The following is a 21,396-nucleotide window of genomic DNA, read 5'->3' as shown; positions in this document are numbered from 1 at the left end:
ACGAAAGCAACATGGTTATGTAATGCAGTATTGGGATCAAATGTCAATCTACACAACCTATAGAGGCTTTCTAGCCCCTGACGATACTTCTTTAAATTTGGCGCTTAAGCACAAATGTTCTTTGTTCTTTCCTTTTGTGGAATTTAAAATGAAATCAACGTTGTTGCCAATTGTTGAGATTGAAGATGTATACAACGGGATGAGTAGAGTTTTGAATGAATGTCAAAGCACAAAGCTTAAAGAAATCTAGAGCTAAAGCCTCAACTGAGGCAACTATGTGTTGTTTTAATATCCCAAAACTTGCATAGTTACATATTTGTATGAAGTGTTGTAGAAATAAGACTTAGTATTACAAGATACATCATAATGAGTAGTGACCATCAACTCTCTCGGACATTTTTGTCACCTATGTCTGTTGGGAAAGCAGAACAAGTAGCCCTTGGGGTCCTACTAATATCTCATTTAGGAAACTAAGTAATCCAAACCAAACTACGGGTGTTACATCCACTCCTCCGAGAGGTGGAATCACTTTGCGTGTAGGAACAAGAAGAGGTTCCGTGGGTGCATACGCAAGAACATACGGAAACTTGCCCAATGGAAGTTTGGGATACCACGACATGACAATCCTTAAGATGAAAAGGAATGAAAATGCCGAAAGGAAAGGTCCTATAAAAGGAACAACAGCCTTTGCGGTGGCTGGATCCAAATCCGTTAGAAGTAAGCTATGCTTCAACTCATTGAGCATTTGTGATGTTTCGAGTGTACTAATCTTGTTATTTGCTGCACCAGCCAATAAATCAAAACCAAAGCATGGTTGAGGAATGATTATTCCAGGGTCTTTGTGCAAGCTTTCAATGCCTGATCGAATCGTCACTCCCAAGACACATCGAGGACTATATCGTGTTATTTGTGGGCTTTGAACCAGGTTTCTTCTACTCGTACTCCAACATCTAATCTGCGTAAATACAAGTTTGGTGATGAGAAAATTGCCAATATAAACTACTAATAATAATGGGAAAAACAAATTAATGGGAAATAATTAATGGAGAAAAATTGAAAAGGGAACTTTTCTATGAAGTACTCTATTACTCTTAAGTATTTTAACTCTTCTTTTCTTCCACGCCACCGCTTGCTCTCACCGCCACCCCCACTCTTTGTGTCACCGTCGGTGGTTCGACCCCTATAATTTTCTGAAGCTGCATTTCGGATAACCTTCGTTTTATGAGCTGCTTTTTTCAGTGAAAAAATTTGCTCCTCAGATTTCAATTTTACTTGAGGTAAAAGCTTACATATTCATTATCAGCTGTTGGGTCTTGTGTTGAATTTTGTTTTGGAGCTTGGAAATTTGTTTTGCTGATCGAATTATCGAATTTTGGGTTTGCATTTGGTTTTGCTGTATTGATATGTGTGCTGAATTGTTTGTTCGAAAAATTTATTGAGTTGAGATTTGTTTTTGTGCCTGAATTCTACAACGGTTATATTTCTACAATACTATTTTTTTTTCTTCTGCTTTTCTTCTTGCTTTTTCTCCTATCAAATCATTTTGGTCTTTCGCTTTTGAGTTTCCCTTTGGTGTAGACTCAAACTAAGATTTATGATTTATTTTTATTTTTTTTGAATTTAACTTTTTTGGTTCTGTTATCATATCTTGGAATGTTCTCATACCTTTTGAAAGGATTGTTCTCATACTTAGTAGTTTTCTATCTTTCTTTTATTTAATTATTTATTTACTTATTTATTTATTGTATCTATTTGTTTTTTTATGTTGATCTCTGTTAGTGATCTGATTATAACCTTTTACCTTAGTCCGTAGTAGCTGAATATGGAGTTAGGAAGCAATTATGGTCGCCTGAGATCAGGTCCAAGGAAAGGGGGTCAGGGGGGCAACATAAGCAGGATCTAGAACTAAGCGTAGAGACTTAGAACATAGCTACCCTAGAAGTCAAGTGATTGGAGTTGGCCAATGAGCTTTCTAAATACAAGATTCATGTAGTATGTGTTTCAAGAGATTCGGTGAAAGGGGCAAAAAGCAAAAGGTATAAAGGGATATAAGTTGTGGTATGCAGGTCTGGACGGCAGACGTAACGGGGTTAGCATCCTAGTGTCTAATGATATCCTAAAGCAATTGGTTGAAGTAAGGAGGTGTAATGACAGGATTATGCTAGTTAGGATAGTAGTGGAGGAAGAAATCATATCCATTGTCAGTCCTATCCCGGAAGCAATTGGTTGAAGTTGGGCTCGATGAGCAAGTGAAGTACGAGTACTGGGATAACCTGGGAGACCTCATGGGAACTATCCCGGAAGATGAGAGTTTTCTTAGTAGGAGACTTTAACGGACATATAGGGAGAGATGCGGGAAACTATTATTAGGTTCATGGAGGGTTTGGTTTGGGGGCAAGGAATGAGAGTGGGAGAATTTGCTGGAGTTTGCGCTAGCAAAAAAATTGGTTATAGCAAACTCGATCTTTAGAAAGAAAGATGAGCGTTTGATCACATATAAGAGCGGCATGCATGCAACCCAAGTTGACTATTTCTTAGTGTGCAAGGGAGATCGAGCATCATGCTTGGATTGTAAGGTGGTGTTGGGTACAAGGATGCCCACCCAACACAGGCTTTTAGTACTGGATTTCAGGAAGAGGAAGAAAATCGTAGAGAAAAAGGTTGAGTTCAGGGAAAAGATCATGCGCGGGAGACTCAAAGGGGATATGGTCACAACCCTGTCAAGCAAGATAAGTTTATTGGGCTTCCCAAGTCAGTCAGAGGATGCGAATGAAATATGGGTGAATATGGCAAAAACCATTAGAAAAGTGGCAAAAGAGACCTTAGGGGTGTCGTCGGATAAACCAAAAGTATTTAAAGAGTCGTGGTGGTGGAACAATGAGGTGGAAAAGGAAGATAAAGGATAAAAACAAGAGACTTAAGGAACTTATGGCATGCACGGAAGAGGAGGATAGAACAGAAAAGAGAGTGAGCTATAAAGAAGCAAAGCAGGCGGCAAAAAAAGCGGTAATGGAGGCAAAAAACTGTGGTTATGAGGACTTGTATTGGAAGCTTGATACTAAAGAGGGGGAGAAGCAGATTTTTAAGTTGGCAAGGACTAGGTCCAGACAACGGCAAGACTTAGAGGCAGTGAAATACATCAAGGATGAGGGAGGACAAGTTATCCTGAGACAAGAGGACATCAAAACCAGATGGCTCCAGTATTTCTCTCAGCTACTCAATGAGTCTAAGGGGCCAAAGGAGGCGGATAATCAAATTTCTAACGTCAAAAGACCACTGGAATATGGGTCAACGAGTGATATTACCACAGAAGAAGTAGGAGAAGCTCTCAAAACAATGGGGAGAACAAAGGCAGTCGGGCCAGAACAAGGTCTAAGGAGGGAAGAACAACGACAGCTCATACCCATAAAGGAGAGTACTGTTAAAGAGTCCCTCGGCTCAAGAAATATCTCCACTGAGAGTGAAACCTGCGACTACCCGAAAGCTTCCAACTTACAACACTCGTTAACTATAGACAATAATATGATAAATAAATAAAAATGAAAGAATAAAAGTAAAAAAAAAAGGAGGTATTAGATAGAAACGATTAGAAAAGCAAAACGTAAAAGGCAAGGCAAAAAAACACGAAAGGTGGAGAAGACATAGCCTCCTGTCTGAGACGTGAATAAGGTACCGCCAACTATACACGCCTGATAGACCAACTATACTCCAATTATAAGAGCCATATATAGACTCTAGAAGGTTTCACCGTGACAAATGATCGGTGGCAATTAAAAATAGGATAAAGAGCTACGCATTTGTAACAACACTAACAGGAGCCTCAACCACCATTGACGACGGAAAATTTCTTCATCCTCCTATCTTGTTTTTAAACTGCTCTTTTGTTAGGGTTCTAGTGTTTTAGACTGCGTATTTTCTTCTTCTCAACACTAATTTTGGATGGCTTTAAAGGTTCTGATGTTAGCAACCGGAACGTTGCCGCCGGTGACCTGGATCTCGTTTTCGTACCACTCCGATACTCTATTCCAAATTCCGAAACTCTATTCCATAAAACATTCAGCGTTTCAGGTAAATGCGAATTATTACACCTGCTTTGTTATTGTTTATTAGAGAATGCTTGTAGAATTAAGTTAAATTCATCTAGGTCACCTAGATTCCCTTGAAATTTTAAGGTAGTACATTATATGAGGAGATTGTTACAGGGAGAGTTTTTGAGGAGAGCGCTCTCCTCTAATTATTAATTATGACGAATAATGGACTTAAAGGAGGACCTTGTTCATTAATATGTGTGTGAAATGTAGTGGGCCATGTAAAGTTGGACTTTGGTCCAATAATCTCCTACTTGGGTTATATGTAAAAATTGCATAAACTTGTATCATTACAAAACCAAATTTGAGCTCAAACATACTGTCAAAACTGTAATGTATCAAAAATCAATCTCGTCCATCAATCATATTAGCATAGACTAAAGCTGCCTTTGTTACATTTGTGGGAACTAGACCTCATTGATCATAATACCAACACAAAAGAATGACATAGATCATGTAGTGGATGGGTAGCATGGAAACAACATGCAATGTGATCTTAACATGTCCGTATCCAACTGATCCACTTTAATAGTGAGATCAAACTATTACCAAAAACATAATCAGGGTATAAAACCAAAATCTTGTCATAACTTAATTTCTGCAGAAAACCTTATAACTAAAATGTCAACACATGTTCAATAAATTAAACTTACAAACTCCCACTAAAAACTGAACATCCTCCATAGTGGAAACAACACCCATATGAGCTAAAAGCTCAAGAAACCGCTTGGGTGGTAACACCTAGGAGAGCGGATCTACAATCATAGAGTTTGTACCAATATGTGTAATTGACAATTCTTTACCCTGAATTCTTTCCTTTACAACCTAGAATTTGAGAGCCACAAACTTTGACTTTCCTCGAACTCTTATTGTTGTTAGAAAATTTCACGGTGGAATCTTTGTCACAAAATATCTCAAGTGTTCTTTATATAGAATTGATGCAAAACAAAGGGCTGATTAAGGCCTTTGTTATGCAATGATTATCGTTGATTTACAACCTTAATCAATAACACATTCAGAACCCCAAAATACTTCACAAACAAACGTACAGACACTCACAACAGGCCAAGAAGGATCTTCTTGATTTTCTGACAAGGGTGGTTGTTGCACTTTGCCTGCCTTGTATAACTATCCTATGACTATTACAATGCAAGGATATTGAAGCCTTGATTGTATGGTTCCTTCGAGAATCCAAGTTTCTACGTAACTCTTCAAACTCTCCGGCCAAGTTGTCTCACAACTTGATGAAGTTTGCACAAAAACTTCAAAACAGAAAAATGAAACCTTCTTTTGAAATACCTCAGTATATTGATCAAAATGAAAAACGTCTCCTATTACATGAGAGCATTCGTATATATAGCCGTTACAAATGGACTTGCTTAATATATGTGTTCTAACTAACAAAACAGAATGCAAACAGAAAGGCCAACACTTAGTCAATTTTCTGATTTTCCTAATCTGCTGACCAGCCGTTCTTCAATGTGTCCTACAGGCTTCCTGGTGGATTGTTATTGAGACTCTGGGCCCTCTATGTCTTGGCCCATGTAGAGAGATGACATTCCGGTCTTCCTCAGGGTCCAGGTGCCTCTGGTTCGTGCTCAGGAGAGTCAGCAAAGTCTGCTGGTCGTCAGATTCCTCTGTTGTCTGTTGGTTCTTTTGCACCCACTATGCTGGTTTCTATGGTGTGTTGAGTTTCCTTAGTCTCTTTGAGTGTTCTTGGGTCTATGCCTGACGTGTGGAAAGTATCATTGCTGGTCTCTTGCTCCTGTTGACTAATTGGCGTAGATAATGAGTCACTTGTATTGTTTTGTCCTTGCATGTGGTTTGAGAAGGCTTTGTTGCCTGATGCATCTGCATCAACTCCTCCCCCTTGAAAAAGAATTGTCCCCAATTGTTGATCAGGTTTGTGCAAGGTAAGATCTCCTATGTTGAAGATAGGGGAGACGTTGTACTCTACAGGCAGCTGGATCTCAAAGGCATTGTCTCCATATTTCTTTAAGACTGGATATGGGCCTATGGCTCTTGGTAGGAGTTTATTCTTCCTAAGCTGTGGAAATCTATTCTTCCTGAGGTACACCCATACATGATCACCTTCCTTGATTGGTGGCCTTGCCTTCAAGTGTTTATCAACTTGCATTTTATACTTTCTGTTAGTCTCCTCCAGATTGGTATGAACTTGCTTGTGAATTGCTTCCATCTGTTTGACCAGCTCTTCTGCTTCCACTTATTTACTGTCACACATAATTAAGTCAATCAGAGATACAGGAAGCAGAGGGTTAGTACCATACACAAATTCAAGTGGGGTATGTTTAGTGGCACGACTAGGGGCTCTGTTGTATGCAAACTCAGCATGACATAACCTTAAGTCCCATTCTCTCACATTTGTACTGACGAAGGTTCTGAGTATAGTACCCAAAGTCCTATAGGTCACTTCCGTTTGTCCATCCGTTTGTGGATGGTAAGCAGTACTAAACAAGAGTTTAGTGCTCAGCATTTTCCACAAGGACTTCCAAAAGTGGCTCAAGAATTTACTATCCCTGTCTGAGACAATTGTCTTGGGGATACCATATAGCCTTACAATCTCAGCAAAATATGACTTGGCTATGTGTTGTGCATCATTAGTTTTAGTACATGCTATGAAATGTGACATTTTAGAGAATCTATCCACCACCACCATAATGGCATCTTTCCCTCTCCTAGTCTTAGGTAGGGCTACCATGAAATCCATGCTTACATGCTCCCATGGTTTTTGAGCAACAGGTAAGGGCAAGTATTCTCCCTTGTGGAAAGTCACCTTTGCCTTAAGGCAAGTCTCACATTTTAGCACATATTTTCCCACTGTGCCAAGCATTTTAGGCCAAAAGAAATGTTTAGCTAACATGTCAAGGGTTTTCTGAATCCCAAAATGCCCTAATATGCTCCCTTCATGCACTTCTTTCACTAAAATAGATCTAAGACGCAGCTTAGGTATGCATAGCTTGTTCCCTTTAAACAAGTACCCTTGGTGTATGCTAAATAAGCCCTGTGGTGTGGTATTACATAGCCTGTATATGTCAGCAAAGTCGGGGCAGGCCTGGTACTGATCTTTAATGAACTCAAACCCTAAAATCTTAGATCCCAATATTCCAAGCATGCTACATTTTCTACTTAATGCATCAGCAATGATATTGGTCTTTCCCACCTTGTACTTAGCTGAGAAGTCAAAAGTCTGCATGAATTCTACCCACCTTGCATGTCTACTACTCAACTTATGCTGACTATTAATATACTTTGAAGACTCATGATCTGTGTGAAGCACAACAGGTTGGATTCTTAGGTAGTGAGACCAATGGTCAAAGGCCCTAATTATAGTATAAAATTCTTTATCATAAGTGGAATAATTGAGCCTACTGTTATTCAGTTTTTCATTAAAAAAAGCTATGGGTCTACCCTCTTGAACTAACACTGCTCCAATTCCTACTCCACTTGCATCACATTCTAATTCAAAGGGCTTGGTGAAATCAGGTAGTTTAAGGATGGGAGCCTTGCACATCATATTTTTTAGGGTTTCAAAGGCTTGTTGGGCAGCTGCATTCCACTCAAACTTCCCCTATTTTGTGCACTCTGTTACAAGGGCCATAACAGAGCTAAAATCCTTGATGAATCTTCTGTAAAAAGATGCCAACCCATAAAATGATCTCACTTGTGTTAGGGTAGTGGGTGTGGGCCATTCCTTTATGGCTTGTACTTTGGCAGGATCTACTCTGACTCCTGCCTTCCCTATTATGTAACCCAGAAAACTAACCTCCGGCAAAAGGAAATTACATTTTTCTAATTTGGCATACAGCCTCTGTTTTCTCAGAACCTCAAACAATTGTTGCAGGTGGTTTAGGTGCTCTGCCTTTTCTCTACTGTAAATGAGTATGTCATCCAAGTAAACAACTATGAATTTTCCCAAAAATGGCCTCAAGATTTCATTCATTAACCTCATGAAAGTACTAGGTGCTCCAGTTAACCCAAAAGGCATCACAAGCCATTCATATAACCCATACTTTGTTTTAAAAGCAGTTTTCCATTCATCCCCTGCTTTCATCCTAATTTGGTGGTATCCACTCCTTCGGTCCACCTTGCTAAACCATTGAGAACCACCCAATTCATCCAAGATATCATCAATCCTGGGTATAGGGAATCTATACTTAATTGTTATGTTGTTTACACTACGGCTATCAATACACATTCTCCATGTGCCATCCTTCTTTGGTACTAACAGAGTAGGCACTGCACAGGGGCTTAGGCTCTCTCTGACATACCCTTTCTGCACTAACTCTTCCACCTGTCTCTGCAGCTTCTTAGTTTCCTTAGGATTGGTTCTGTATGCAGGCTTATTAGGCAAGCTAGCTCCTGGTATCAAGTCTATCTGGTGTTCAATGCCTCTTACAGGGGGTAAACCAGGGGGAAAGTCATTAGGGAAGACATCTTTATATTGATCTAACAGGCCTCTCAACTCAGGTGGTATGGGTATAGGGTTATGGACTTCCTTGTTAACCAGAAGGTATATCTCTCCTTCTCCTTGAACCTCTCTTTCACACTCTCTTCTGCTCATTAAGTGGACATGTACCTGAGTTGGTTTAGGAGGAACAATTCTGTGGGGAGGCAGGGGTAACAACTCTTTTTTCTTCCCATTGTGTCTAAGGGTGTAGGTGTTGGTATAGCCATTGTGTGTGGTCTTCCTATCATATTGCCATGGTCTGCCCAACAGCAGATGGCAGGCATCCATCTCTAACACATCACACAGAATTTCATCCACATATGTTCCTAAGGTCATGTTCACTAGGCACTGTCTACTCACTGAACCACTGGACTTGTTGTCTAACCATTTCATCTTGTAGGGGTGAGGGTGAGGCTTGGTCTCCATGTTCAATTCATCTACCAGCTGCATACTGATGCAGTTAGATTCACTCCCACTATCAATGATTAAATCACATACTTTTCCTTGCACCTTGCACTTGGTCTGAAAGATATTCTCTCTTTGATCAAATTTCTTAGCCATGGGTGTGCTATGGAAGCTTCTCAACTGATTAAACTAACATGCTCTTCCTCAGGTGGAATCTTCTCCAGATCTCCCTCTTCTTCCTCCTCAGTATCCCCTTCATATCTATGTCTGTTACCATGTTCATCCTCCCAATAGGTGCCATCTTCATCACTAAGGTTGGGTGGGTCTATCTCCTCTTCTTGTCCATTCCTTGACACTAATATTCTCCTTGGGTTAACGTTTTGTCTAATGTCATTCCATTCTCTCATGGTAAAAGCTCTTGCATTAGGACAATCTCTCTTATAGTGCCCTCTTCCATTGCACTTAAAGCATATCACATCCTTAGGGTTTGTGGGGGGCTCTGTTCTTACTGTGTTGTTCCTGGGTCCAGTACCCTGTGCATCCCTCCTAGGCAAAGTCATGTTGTTTGTGTTCTTAGGTGTGTAGGTCCTGGTGGTCTTAGTGTGTGCAGCAGTTAACCTTCTCATATATTTTTCAATCTCCATGGCATGTAGGCTTGCTGCATGTAGAGCGAGGTCAGGTATAATCATCATTGTTGTCCCTAATGTCCTCTCTCAGTCCTGCTACAAACCTGCTAACTCTCATGTCCTCAGGGTCATGTATGTCACATAACACATATAATCTTTCCCACTCATTCATGTATTCCTGTACAGATCCATTTCCCTGTTTCATGGCATTAAGTTGCACATACTGTTGCTGCTTATAATAGGTTGGGACATATCTTCTCCTCATGTGTTTTCTAAGTTTTCCCCAAGTGTTGATCCTACTTCTTTCCTCCCTAAGTCTCTGTTTCTGTATTCCTTCTAACCAAACCGCAGCCGACTTAATCAACTTTACCTTGGCTATTTTGAACTGGTGGTCTAACGGTGTCTCCCTAAATTCAAAGTATTGTTCCAACCTACCTTCCCATTCTAGGTATTTGGCTGGGTCGTGTGAAAGTCCATCAAATTCAGGAACATCTACTTTCATTGTTTGATCTTCGTATGGTCGCAAATTAGGGTTTGGCAATCCATCATTCTAATTGTCTATCCGTAATTGAGTCAAGGTTTGCATGACAACACGCATATTCTCTTCTAACATCCCATATCTTTCCTCCATGGTCATATCCATTCGACCAGAGACAGCTAATTAACCAGCAATGCACACAAAAACAATTTTGATAAGATGGATGCGAAAAACGTAAATGCAAGAAAACAATTCCAATGCACTAACGTGTGTTCTGTATCTGATTGTATGAACCAATGTAAACAAAAAGAATGATAAATGAAATCAAGTAGGAGAAATCACTCCCTGTATGTCGTAGAAACAATGACGAGTAAATCTCCAATTTTATCGCCCAAAAATCGCCCTACAGACTCCTCCTCTGAAATTGCCCAGAACGAATGACAAGTTTCTTGAAATGACCCGCCTTTATACTACCTTTGTCCCTTTCGTAAAATGGCTCTGATACTAAGTTGATGCAAAACAAAGGGTTGATTAAGGCCTTTGTTATGCAATGATTATCGTTGATTTACAACCTTAATTAATAACACATTCAGAAACCCAAAATACTTCACAAACAAACGTACAGACACTCACAACAGGCCAAGAAGGATCTTCTTGATTTTCTGACGAGGGTGGTTGTTGCACTTTGCCTGCCTTGTATAACTATCCTATGACTATTACAATGCAAGGATATTGAAGCCTTGATTGTATGGTTCCTTTGAGAATCCAAGTTTCTACGTAATTCTTCAAACTCTCCGGCCAAGTTGTCTCACAACTTGATGAAGTTTGCACAAAAACTTCAAAACAGAAAAATGAAACCTTCTTCAAATACCTCAGTATATTGATCAAAATGAAAAACGTCCCCTATTACATGAGAGCATTCGTATATATAGCCGTTACAAATGGACTTGCTTAATACACGTGTTCTAACTAACAAAACAAAATGCAAACAGAAAGGCCAACACTTACTCAATTTTCTGATTTTCCTAATCTGCTGACCAACCCTTCTTCAATGTGTCCTACAGGCTTCCTGGTGGATTGTTATTGAGACTCTGGGCCCTCTATGTCTTGGCCCATGTAGAGAGATGACGCTCCAGTCTTCCTCAGGGTCCAGGTGCCTCTGGTTCGTGCTCAGGAGAGTCAGCAAAGTCTGTTGGTCGTCAGATTCCTCTGCTGTTCTGTTTCTGCTATCTGTTGGTTCTTTTGCACCCACTATGCTGGTTTCTGTGGTGTGTTGAGTTTCCTTAGTCTCTTTGAGTGTTCTTGGGTCTATGCCTGACGTGTGGAAAGTATCATTGCTGGTATCTTGCTCCTGTTGACTAATTGGCGTAGATAATGAGTCACTTGTATTGTTTTGTCCTTGCATGTGGTTTGAGAAGGCTTTTTTGCCTGATGCATCCGCATCAAGAATCCACCATACACAACATCGTGATAAAATTTTGAAAAATCGAAGTCAATATACTTAATGATCTCGAGCTTATTTGACCTCCTATATGTGAGCATATATGTCTTTGTCTTTTGTATTTACTGTAAGACACCTTTTGATTGCTCTCCAATATTCTAATCCTGGATTGCTTAAATAACGTCCCCTGTTATGTATGCAATATTTGGACGAGTGCAAACTTAAGCATACATTAAACTCCCTACTGCTGAAGCATAAGGAATATTTTCCATTTCCTTTTTCTCAAATTCATTCTTGGGGCACTGATCAAGACTGAATTTGTCTCCTTTAGCCACAGGGGTATCTCCTGATTTGCAATTTTGCATGCCATACCTTTTTTAACACATTTTCGATATTAACTCTCTTGTGATAACCCAAGAATACCTCGAGAACGATCTCGATGTAATTCAATACCTAATACAAAAGAGGTGTCACCGTTCTCAAAATTCTTTGATAAAAGATTCTTAGTTTCACGCAAAAAGCTTATATCATTGCTTGCAAGCAATATGTCATCAACATACAAAACTAGAAAAATGTATTTCCTTCCACTAAAACTTGTGGCAAATGCACTCATCAAGAAAATTCATCTCGAAACCAAATGAGAGTATCACTTGATGAAACTTCAAATACCATTGACGAGACGCCTGCTTGAGTCCATAGATGGATTTCTTAAGTTTACAAACCATCTTCTTTGGGTCACCCACCGCAAAGTTTTCAAGTTGTTTTATATAAATTGTCTCATCAATATTACCATTGAGAAACACTGTCTTTACATCCATCTGATGTAACTCAAGATCAAAATGTGCTAGCAATGCCATTATTATCCTCAAGGAGCTTTCGAAGAAACCGGATAGATAGTCTCTATGTAATCAGTGCCTTCCTTTTGTGTAAAACCTTGCACTACCAGACGAGCTTTAAATCTCTCCACATTGCCATTTGAATCCTTCTTTTGGTTTTAAATATCCATTTAGTACCAATAGTTTTTATACCTTCTGGCAATACGACGAGATCCCAAACATCATTGTCCTTCATGGATTGCATTTCCTCATTCATGACTTCAAGCCATTGTTGAGAATTTGCACTTTCCATAGCTTGATAAAAGTTGACTGGGTCATCTTCCATTACAATGTGTTCAAGCATCATTGTCTTTTCCGGCATCTATCCACTCTATCCACTCTGGAGAGGTAGAACTTTCATGTTCTTGAAGATATGCAATGTAATCATTTGGCAATGCACTTCTTCTCTCTCTAGTGGACCTTCTTAATGGCACAACTTCTTGAAGAGCGAGAGTTTGTTGTCTGGGAGGTTCTCCATCAACATTGTTTTGAACTGCATCATAATAATGTCCGATGTGGGAATCGATTCAATACCAATGACATCTCGAGGAACAATGATATTCTCTTCTTCAAAAACAATGTTTCTAACTGTATCTCCCTCCACAAAATCGACATCTTCAAGAAACCTAGCATTATCGTCTAAAAAAATGATTTAGCTTTAGGATCATAAAACTTAAACCCCCTTAACTTTTCAAAGTATCCAACAAAATAACAACTAATTGTTCTGGAATCCAATTTCTTTTCATTAGGCCTGTAAGGCCGTGCCTCAATTAGACATCCCCAAATATGAAAATGATTTAGACTCGGCTTTTTTGCCAGTCCATAGTTCATATGGTTTTATTATTAGTCGCTTTTATTGGTACTCTATTAAGAATATAAGCTACAGTCTTAATTGCTTCTCCCCAGAATGACTCTAGTAAGATAAAATGACTAATCATGCTCCTTACCATTTCTTAAAAGTCCTATTTCGTTTCTAAGTAACACCATTCATAGTTGGAGTACCAGGCATGGTGCATTGAGAAACGATACCACATTGCTCCAGAAATTTAGCAAAAGGCCCTGGACGTTGTTCACCTGAATCATCATAACGACCATAGTATTCACCCCCACGATCAGATCTGACGGCTTTAATCCTTCTGTTAAGTTTATTTTCAACTTCAGGCTTATAATTTTTGAACACGTCTAGTGATTGAGCCTTTTCATGAATAAGACATATATAGTCATATCTTGAATAATCGTCTATAAACGTGATAAAATATAGTTCCATTCCAAGAAGGACTTGGAAATGGACCACAAATATCTGTGTGAATAAGTTCTAAGACATCTAAAGACTTCATGGCATCATATCTCCTTTGATTGATTTGTTTTCCCTTAATACATTCAATACAAATGAAAATTAAAGATCCTAAAATTCCATCAAACACAAGCTTTTCCATTCTCCTTTGGGAGATATGGCTAATCTCTAGTGCCATAATGATGCTGAATTTTCATTAGTTGCCTTTCTTTTATATTACTCGCGAAGATAATCGCAAGGATTCATTATATGAAGCAAAAGATACAATTGTATATAAATTATCATTTAACAATAAAGAACCAGAACTAACCAATTTTGAATCATGAAAAAAAACCGAAAATTCCATTTCCAAATGAACAAGAAAACCCAAATTTGTCCAAAGTAGAATTGAAATCAAATTTCGTCGAAAAGACGAAACATTAAATGCTTCATTAAGATCCAAATAAAATCCAGTCTTTAACAATAGTCTAAACTTTCCAATAGCTTCTACTTCAACCATATTGTCATCTCCTACATAGATGTATCTTTCACCATCATCTGGTTTTCGGCAATTCAGACAACCATGCAAAGACACACATCTATGAGTAGTTGCACCAGAATCTACCTACCATATGTTTCTAGGCACTAAAACCGAATTAACCTCAGAACAAACCAAACTAAGAAGCATACCTTTCTTAGCACGCCAAGCGTGGTAATCGTTGCATTGCTTCTTCCTGTGATTAGGATTTCCACAAAAGAAACAACCCTTATTTTCAACATTGGTTGATCTATCCTTTTGTTGTTTCTTTTGAGAATCCTTATCTGCAGCTTTTTTCTTTTGTGGCCTTTTCCTTTTAGATTTTGAGGTAAAGGCAAGATGAGCACTTTCAGTCTTTTCTAGCTTTAACCTTTCCTCTTCCTGTACATAGTGTGAGATGAGCTCATTCAGAGACCAGGTCTCTTTCTGACAATTATAACTCACCTTAAACTGATTAAAACTTGCAGGAAGAGATATCAGAACCAAGTACACTATTAGATCCTAAGAAATTTCCAGGTTTAGTGTCTTTAGTTTCGAAGCTAAATGAGACATTTTCATTATGTACTTCCTAATATTATCATTACCTTTATATCTCATTGAAATTAAGGTCATCAAAATTGTACCAATTTCAGCCTTTTCATTTTTGACAAACCATTTTTCAATATTCGTAAGGAAAGCTTTAGCTGTAGTTATGTCATCAGAAGTTGTACCCCTGAATGCTTCAAGAATGGCCCTTTTGATAATCATCATACACATGCGATTTGATCTCTCCCACCTTTCAAACTTCCTCTTTTAATCAGAGGTATTCAAATCAGTAACTAGGGTGGGAGAGTCAACCCTTAACGCAAAGTCGAGATCCATAACTCCAAGAACAATCGAAAGATTTTCTTTCCATTCTTTAAAATATGAGCCATTTAATAAAGAATTAAATAGATGTTAAAAGTAATATTAACAGGATTAGATAAACTGAAAAAGAACAAGAAAATAAACTTAATAATGTCACAAACTTTAATTCTAAAACCAATAATAATAAGTCTAATTTAGTAACATTCCATTACAAGATATCGATTTTTCATTAATATTCCATCTTTGGATGAAAATACTAACTTCTTAGTGACAACTTGTTGCAGTAATCTAACATTGATAATAAATAACACATCGATTATAAAACCTTCTTGGTCCGATTAAATAATCATATGTAATCCTTATAACTATCACATGTTTATCATCACCCGAAAAAATTCACACAAGTATATTATTAGGGACCTTCTTTTGAGCCGATTGATAATAATATAATTTTTGTGAATCTATCCTTTTATACTGTTAATAATTTAATTTCAATAAAAGAGATCACTTCGGCGACTTATTGTATCTACTAAATTACCTCCGGTATATATAAAAGCATACTATATTTACACTTTAATTATTCCGAATATCCCTTTTTACAATTTAAATTATTGTAATACGAGAGCAATTAGAAAAAACATAATTTCAAAAAACCGTATTTCTCAAAGCTTAAAACAAATTGATTTCCTAAAATATCTTCATTAAAAATGGATGAAGAAACCATAATCCAAAAATAAGGAGCTTAATAATCTTAGGCAAATCGTGGCAATTACCCAACAACTAATTGATTCCAACACCTAAAAAAACAAATTTCCTAAAAAATAGGAAACATCGACCAAATAATAATATTAACTGATTCTAAGACCTTAAAACAAACTAAATGCTTAATCTTAAACTTAAATATAAATTGATTTCCCTAAAAAAATAGGAAACTAATTAAAATGAATACTCCTACATATTCGACATGGATACTTAATTAAAAAAAACAACTGAATTTCCTTAAAAAAAAACTAAATTCCCTGAACAATAGGGGAAACATTTATTATTAAAAAAACGATTAAGCCATATGAGAAAAACTATTTGATTCTCCATATATTTTACAATTATGGCCTAGGTTTAAAAGAAAGTAACATGAGTAATTCCAGTAGCTTTATCTTTCGAAAAAAAAGACCAATTTCTGATTGTTAATTCTCCAACAGACGAAAAGAAAAATTAATTGAATAAAACTTACTGAGCATAATAGTGACTCAAATTCCAAATTAATCGATTAAAAATGGTGCAACAACATAAAATTGTCCTAAAACTCATCATAAAAAGGCGACTGATACCACTTGATGGGACAAAACAATGGTGAATACCATTACTAACAAACAGGATCGATTATGTTGAATTAGAAGAACAAACTTACAAGAGAAAATTGAATACCTGATTCTATGTTATCACTCTTATTTTCTCGGGATAATAGGAGAAAAGGAATATGTATAACCTAGGAACTTGTGACTGGCATTCAGCCCATCATAGAACTCAGTCATAAACTCAGTCATAAAACGAGTCTCTACACATTTAAGGCCCACAACCTATTGATATATTTAAGCTCAAACCCTTTAGTTTTAATTAGATCATTTAAGTAGGGTATACCTATTGATATATTTAAACTCAAACCCTTTAGTTTTAATTAGATCATTTAAGTAGGGTATATTGACAATTTTAATTATATATAATGACATAAATATTTTATGTATAAGCCCAACGTTGGACTTTGGTCCAGCAAAAGGATGTCATCAAACATATTCAAATAACCAACAAAAAATTGAAGAGGAAGTGATATAGCTCATAACACGCTAGTCATCAATAGTTAATCTAAGAAAACAAAAAAAAAAAACAAAAAAAAAAACAAACTTGAATCCTCCTCTTCACTTCAGCACTCATCCAACAAATACTATAGTCAACTTTATAGATTTAAATATCCCAAGTATACCAAATACAAACATAACCACATGGTCATCGGAAAAAATAAGCAAACTAAAAACACTAATTTTAAAAAATTGTTCTTGGAAAGCTTAAGAGCAAACTGTAACAAACAGATCAAAAATTGGATACATTTGAGGTTATTAAGCTATAAACAAACAAAGTTAAAAGGAAAAAAAAAATCGGGATTTAGATTTTAAAAATGGAAGTTGAAACTTACAGGCGATGAAGCAGACAAGGCACTGAGCTTCCAAAACATGGCGAAGAATCAGGAAGCTTGAGCTAGAAAAAAATGGAGCACAGATCTACTGGAAGCAATTTTGACTGGAAGTGAAAGAGAAAGGGGAAAAAGTAAGAGAAAAAGGTGTGCGATTTGAAAAGAAAAACCCTAATTTATGGTTCTGGATAAAGAAAAAAGATGGAAAGGAAGGATGAAGAAGGGGAAATGGGGAGCAAATGAAGGCAAGGAGAGAGAAAGAAATGGAGGTTTTGGATGTGGTGAGGAGGCGAGGGGTTAGGCGCAAAACTATAAATTCACCGGGTGATGACTGAATGAGATTTTGAGAACGACATTGTTATTGTTTACTCTTTTTTTCTTGATTTTTTTTTTGGGCAAGAGCTAATCAACACCGGTAATAATAAATTTTACAACTAGTTTATTGATTACTCTAGGATTGTAGGTGATAAGTGATTATTTATAGACAATAAAAAGTTACTCCCTCCTATTCAGGTGAGATGTCCCATTTGACTTTTCACGGATTTTAAGAAAAGTCAAAATGGGACCCTAAGAGAGGAGAGAGAGTAGTATTATGGGTTTTTAATTGTAAAGATTAAGGAATTAATGATTCCCACCAAATTAAAAGCTGATTTTTTTTGGCACCAAAAGTTTGAAATTTTTTTGCGCCACAATTACATCGATAATTTAATTAAGTCCTAAATTACATAATTAAGTCCTAAATTGCGCCACAATTACGTTTACAATAATTTTTGGAAATTACATAAGTTTGTCAAGAGTACTAAAAATTAAAAACATCAATTACGGTATCTCGGAGAGCCTTCTCAATTCTTCAACAGCTTCGGTGTAGTTGCAGTCGTTACTGATCATGTGAGTGCGAATTTTTTTGCGATCATTGACTTCAGATTTTCCAAATTACCCAAAAAAATGCATTAATAATTTCTTAAATAGCCTCCAATTTATAAACAACCAATTTTTCAAAATGGAAAATATCATCATAGTACCCACATTATTTTGAAACCCAAAATGAAAATGTCCAAAAAGAAGGAATTGAATACATATTCAGAAACTGCCGCCAACAATTCAAGAAAATTCCCAAAGCACACAGCCAAAATTTGAGAAAACAGAAAGTGTGGCGCCAAAAATGAAATGTGCAACAAGAAGAAAAAATCAATCATAACATTACAAAACAGAAAGCATAAATAGACAATGACAAAGCTCATTTATTACACAATCAACTAAAACAATGGCTCCTACAAAACAATTAACTACACAACAAAGAGAAAGCATAATGCAGAAGCTACTGTCTGCATTAAATAAGAAGGGCAAACCAGCACTAGGCACAATCAACGCACTTGCGATTGAGTTTGAGGTTTGTAGGAAAACAATTACACGATTGTGGAATGATGTCAAGAAGCAGATGACAACCAATACCACAATCATTAACCTCAACAGCAAGAGATGGGGGAAAGAAGCAGCAAACAAAATAAAGTTTGATGAAGAAAAATTTAAGGCAATCAAATATGAACTCAAGGGTACACAGCATTCAGTAGCAAAGCAAATGGAAGTGTCACAATCAACGGTGTGTAGGTGGAAGAGGAACAAAGTAATAAGAAGGCACACAAACGCAATCAAACCAGCTTTGAATGAAAACAACAAGTTACACAGGTTAAGCTTTGCATTATCTAAATGTGAATACAATGAACAAAATGATCAGTTCAAGTTTAAGCCATTTACTAACGTTGTTCACATAGATGAAAAACATTTCTATCTAACCCGAGAGACACAAAGTTATTATCTAGCTCCGGGTGAAGTAGAACCACATAGAGAATGTCAATCAAAAAGGTTCATACCAAAAATAATGTTTATGTGTGCTGTAACAAAGCCTATATTTACAACTGAAGGTGATGTTTTTTTTGATGGAAAGATAGGCATTTGGCCATTTATTACACAGGAGCCAGCAAAAAGAAGCTCAAAGAACAGGAAAAGGGGGGAGATGGAAACTAAGCCAATACAGTCAATCACAAAAGAGCACATTAGAGAAATGCTTATCACTAATGTGCTGCCAACCATTAGGGCAAAATGGCCTGCTGAATTATCCAAGCGTATTTACATTCAACAAGACAATGCCAAACCTCATATAGCACACAATGACAGAGGGTTTTTAGAAGAGGCAATGAAAGATGGATTTAATATACAATTAGTGCAACAACCTCCAAATTCCCCTGACATGAATGTGCTAGATTTAGGTTTTTTTAGATCAATTCAAGCTTTGCAATATCAAAAATCAGCTTACAATGTTAAAGAGTTGCTTAAGGCTGTGAATAATGCATTTCAAAATCTGAGTCCACAATGTTTAAGGTTTGTTTTCATAACTTTACAAGCTTGTATGATAGAGGTCATGAAAAAACAGGGGGGGTTTGACTATCACATTCCTCACATGAACAAAACAAAGGCAGCAAGGGAAGGGACTTTACCAGATTACCTCACTATTGACAAACAATTGGTTGTGGATTCACTTCAATATTTATTCACAAAGCTAAGTAATGAAAAAATGAATCAGCTTGTGGAAGTCATTGGGTATGCAGGGGGATATGAAGAAGGGGATTTGAATGAAGAAATGTCAGAAGTAACCAACAACCAAAGTCATCAAATTTCAACAGTTGCAACAGCAACCTTCGTTTAAGCAAAAGAACAGCAACCAACAACAATTTTTGGGACACAGAAGAAAGCAACAACAGGACAGAAGCAACAACAGCACAGAAGCAACAACAGCACTGAAGCACAGAATCAAACACAAGCATAACCAGCACAGCTTCATTAACCAAATGTAAATTCCTTTTCAATTTGGACATATTTTTGGGATCTTTAACATGGAATGTTTCAGAAGCAAACAACAAACATTGTATGTTGTTTTCAATGAAACATTTTTATTCAAATATACATTAATGAAAAAAATTGGTTGTTTTAGAACTCTCAGGTAAAGTTCTTTTTTTTTTTTTGAAATCATTGAGTATAAAATCGAACATCTTTGTGCAGTAAACGTTGGAAAACAATCCAAACCCCCTTTGTTCGATTTTTTGGTGGCTAAAACTGCTCTCACTTTGAGATCACAGAGCAATGAAATTAAATGCATAAAAAAACGTTTAACTTAAAAATCATCATCAGTCAAAATGAACATGCACCAACACAAACAGAAACTCACTTGAGAAAGGACCAAGCTTATCAAGCCAATCTTCTTCTTCACAATCAGTATTCGAAAAAACAGCATCAATGGAAGAATATTCACGATCAGGATACATATCAGGCTCAGGTGTGTAAATGGGTTCACCTTCAGAGTCAAGTTCTCTTCCCCACTTAGGATCAGTCTCAACAGAAGTTGAGTCATCATTGTAATCATAAGACTCTTCCTCAAACGATTTCAGTCCAGATCTAGGGTTTCCATCATCGAACCCCTTAAAGTCTATCTTAGAAGGCGATTTGTAAGGAGATTTGGGGATTCTCAGAAGTAAAGAAGTATGCGACTTAGGGTTTTTCATGGGTGAGTCGATTTTCGAGTTAGGATTCTTCAGGGGGGATTTTAATGGCGAACTGGAGTTTGCCATGATTTAGGGTTTTCAGAGAAGAACAAGAAACACGATAAGGAAGAAGGTGAAGCTTTCAATGGAAGATTAAGAGAAACGACAGAATATCAAATGGGGAATGGGTAGGGTTTTCAGAGAAGAACAAGAAGCACGATAAGGAAGAAGGTGAAGGTTTCAATGGAGGATTAAGAGAAACGGCAGAATATCAAATGGGGAATGGGTAGGGTTTTAGGATTATAAAGGGAGGGAGTGTAAATGGGTGGGATTAATTAAGATTTAATTATGTTGATTAATTATAAGGGAGGGAAAATTAGTAAGGGTAATAAAGGGTATAATTGAAAATAGGATAAAGTACTAAGGGTATAATAGTCAAAAATTCATGCCAAAAATAGAAATGGGACATTTAAGCTGACTTGACCATAAAAGGAAATGGGACAGTTCAGCTGAATAGGAGGGAGTATTACTTTTATAATTTTAAATGTGTAACATGAGCGGTAATCTCGATATATAATTAACATTTAATAATAATGTTTAATACAAAGATATTGCGGAAGTCTTAAAATGCCGAACT

The 21,396-nt window shown here is 37.1% G+C and overlaps 1 protein-coding gene across 4 annotated transcripts; it reads right to left on the bottom strand.

Annotated features, from left to right (window-relative positions):
* Positions 1-245: 245 nt before the first annotated feature.
* Positions 246-17,629, bottom strand: LOC130797451 (protein COFACTOR ASSEMBLY OF COMPLEX C SUBUNIT B CCB3, chloroplastic-like). 4 transcript variants are annotated; one of them, XM_057660029.1, is made up of 2 exons: positions 14,345-17,561; positions 246-955 (listed from the first exon to the last, which is right to left on the bottom strand). In XM_057660029.1, the coding sequence occupies exons 1-2, from the start codon at positions 14,432-14,434 to the stop codon at positions 407-409; spliced, it is 639 nt and encodes a 212-aa protein (XP_057516012.1). In that variant the 5' UTR covers positions 14,435-17,561; the 3' UTR covers positions 246-406. The 4 variants fall into 4 exon arrangements, with proteins under 4 accessions (XP_057516012.1, XP_057516013.1, XP_057516015.1 ...); XM_057660030.1 differs by having other exon boundaries at positions 17,227-17,556; XM_057660032.1 differs by lacking the exon at positions 246-955 and adding an exon at positions 5,377-6,319 and having other exon boundaries at positions 14,345-17,629.
* Between the last annotated feature and the right edge of the window lie 3,767 nt (positions 17,630-21,396).

This window comes from Amaranthus tricolor, chromosome 13 (assembly GCF_026212465.1).
Source record: "Amaranthus tricolor cultivar Red isolate AtriRed21 chromosome 13, ASM2621246v1, whole genome shotgun sequence".
Classification (NCBI taxonomy): domain Eukaryota; kingdom Viridiplantae; phylum Streptophyta; class Magnoliopsida; order Caryophyllales; family Amaranthaceae; genus Amaranthus; species Amaranthus tricolor.
Note: the sequence above shows the minus strand (reverse complement) of the source record. Positions and strands in the feature narration are given on the sequence as shown.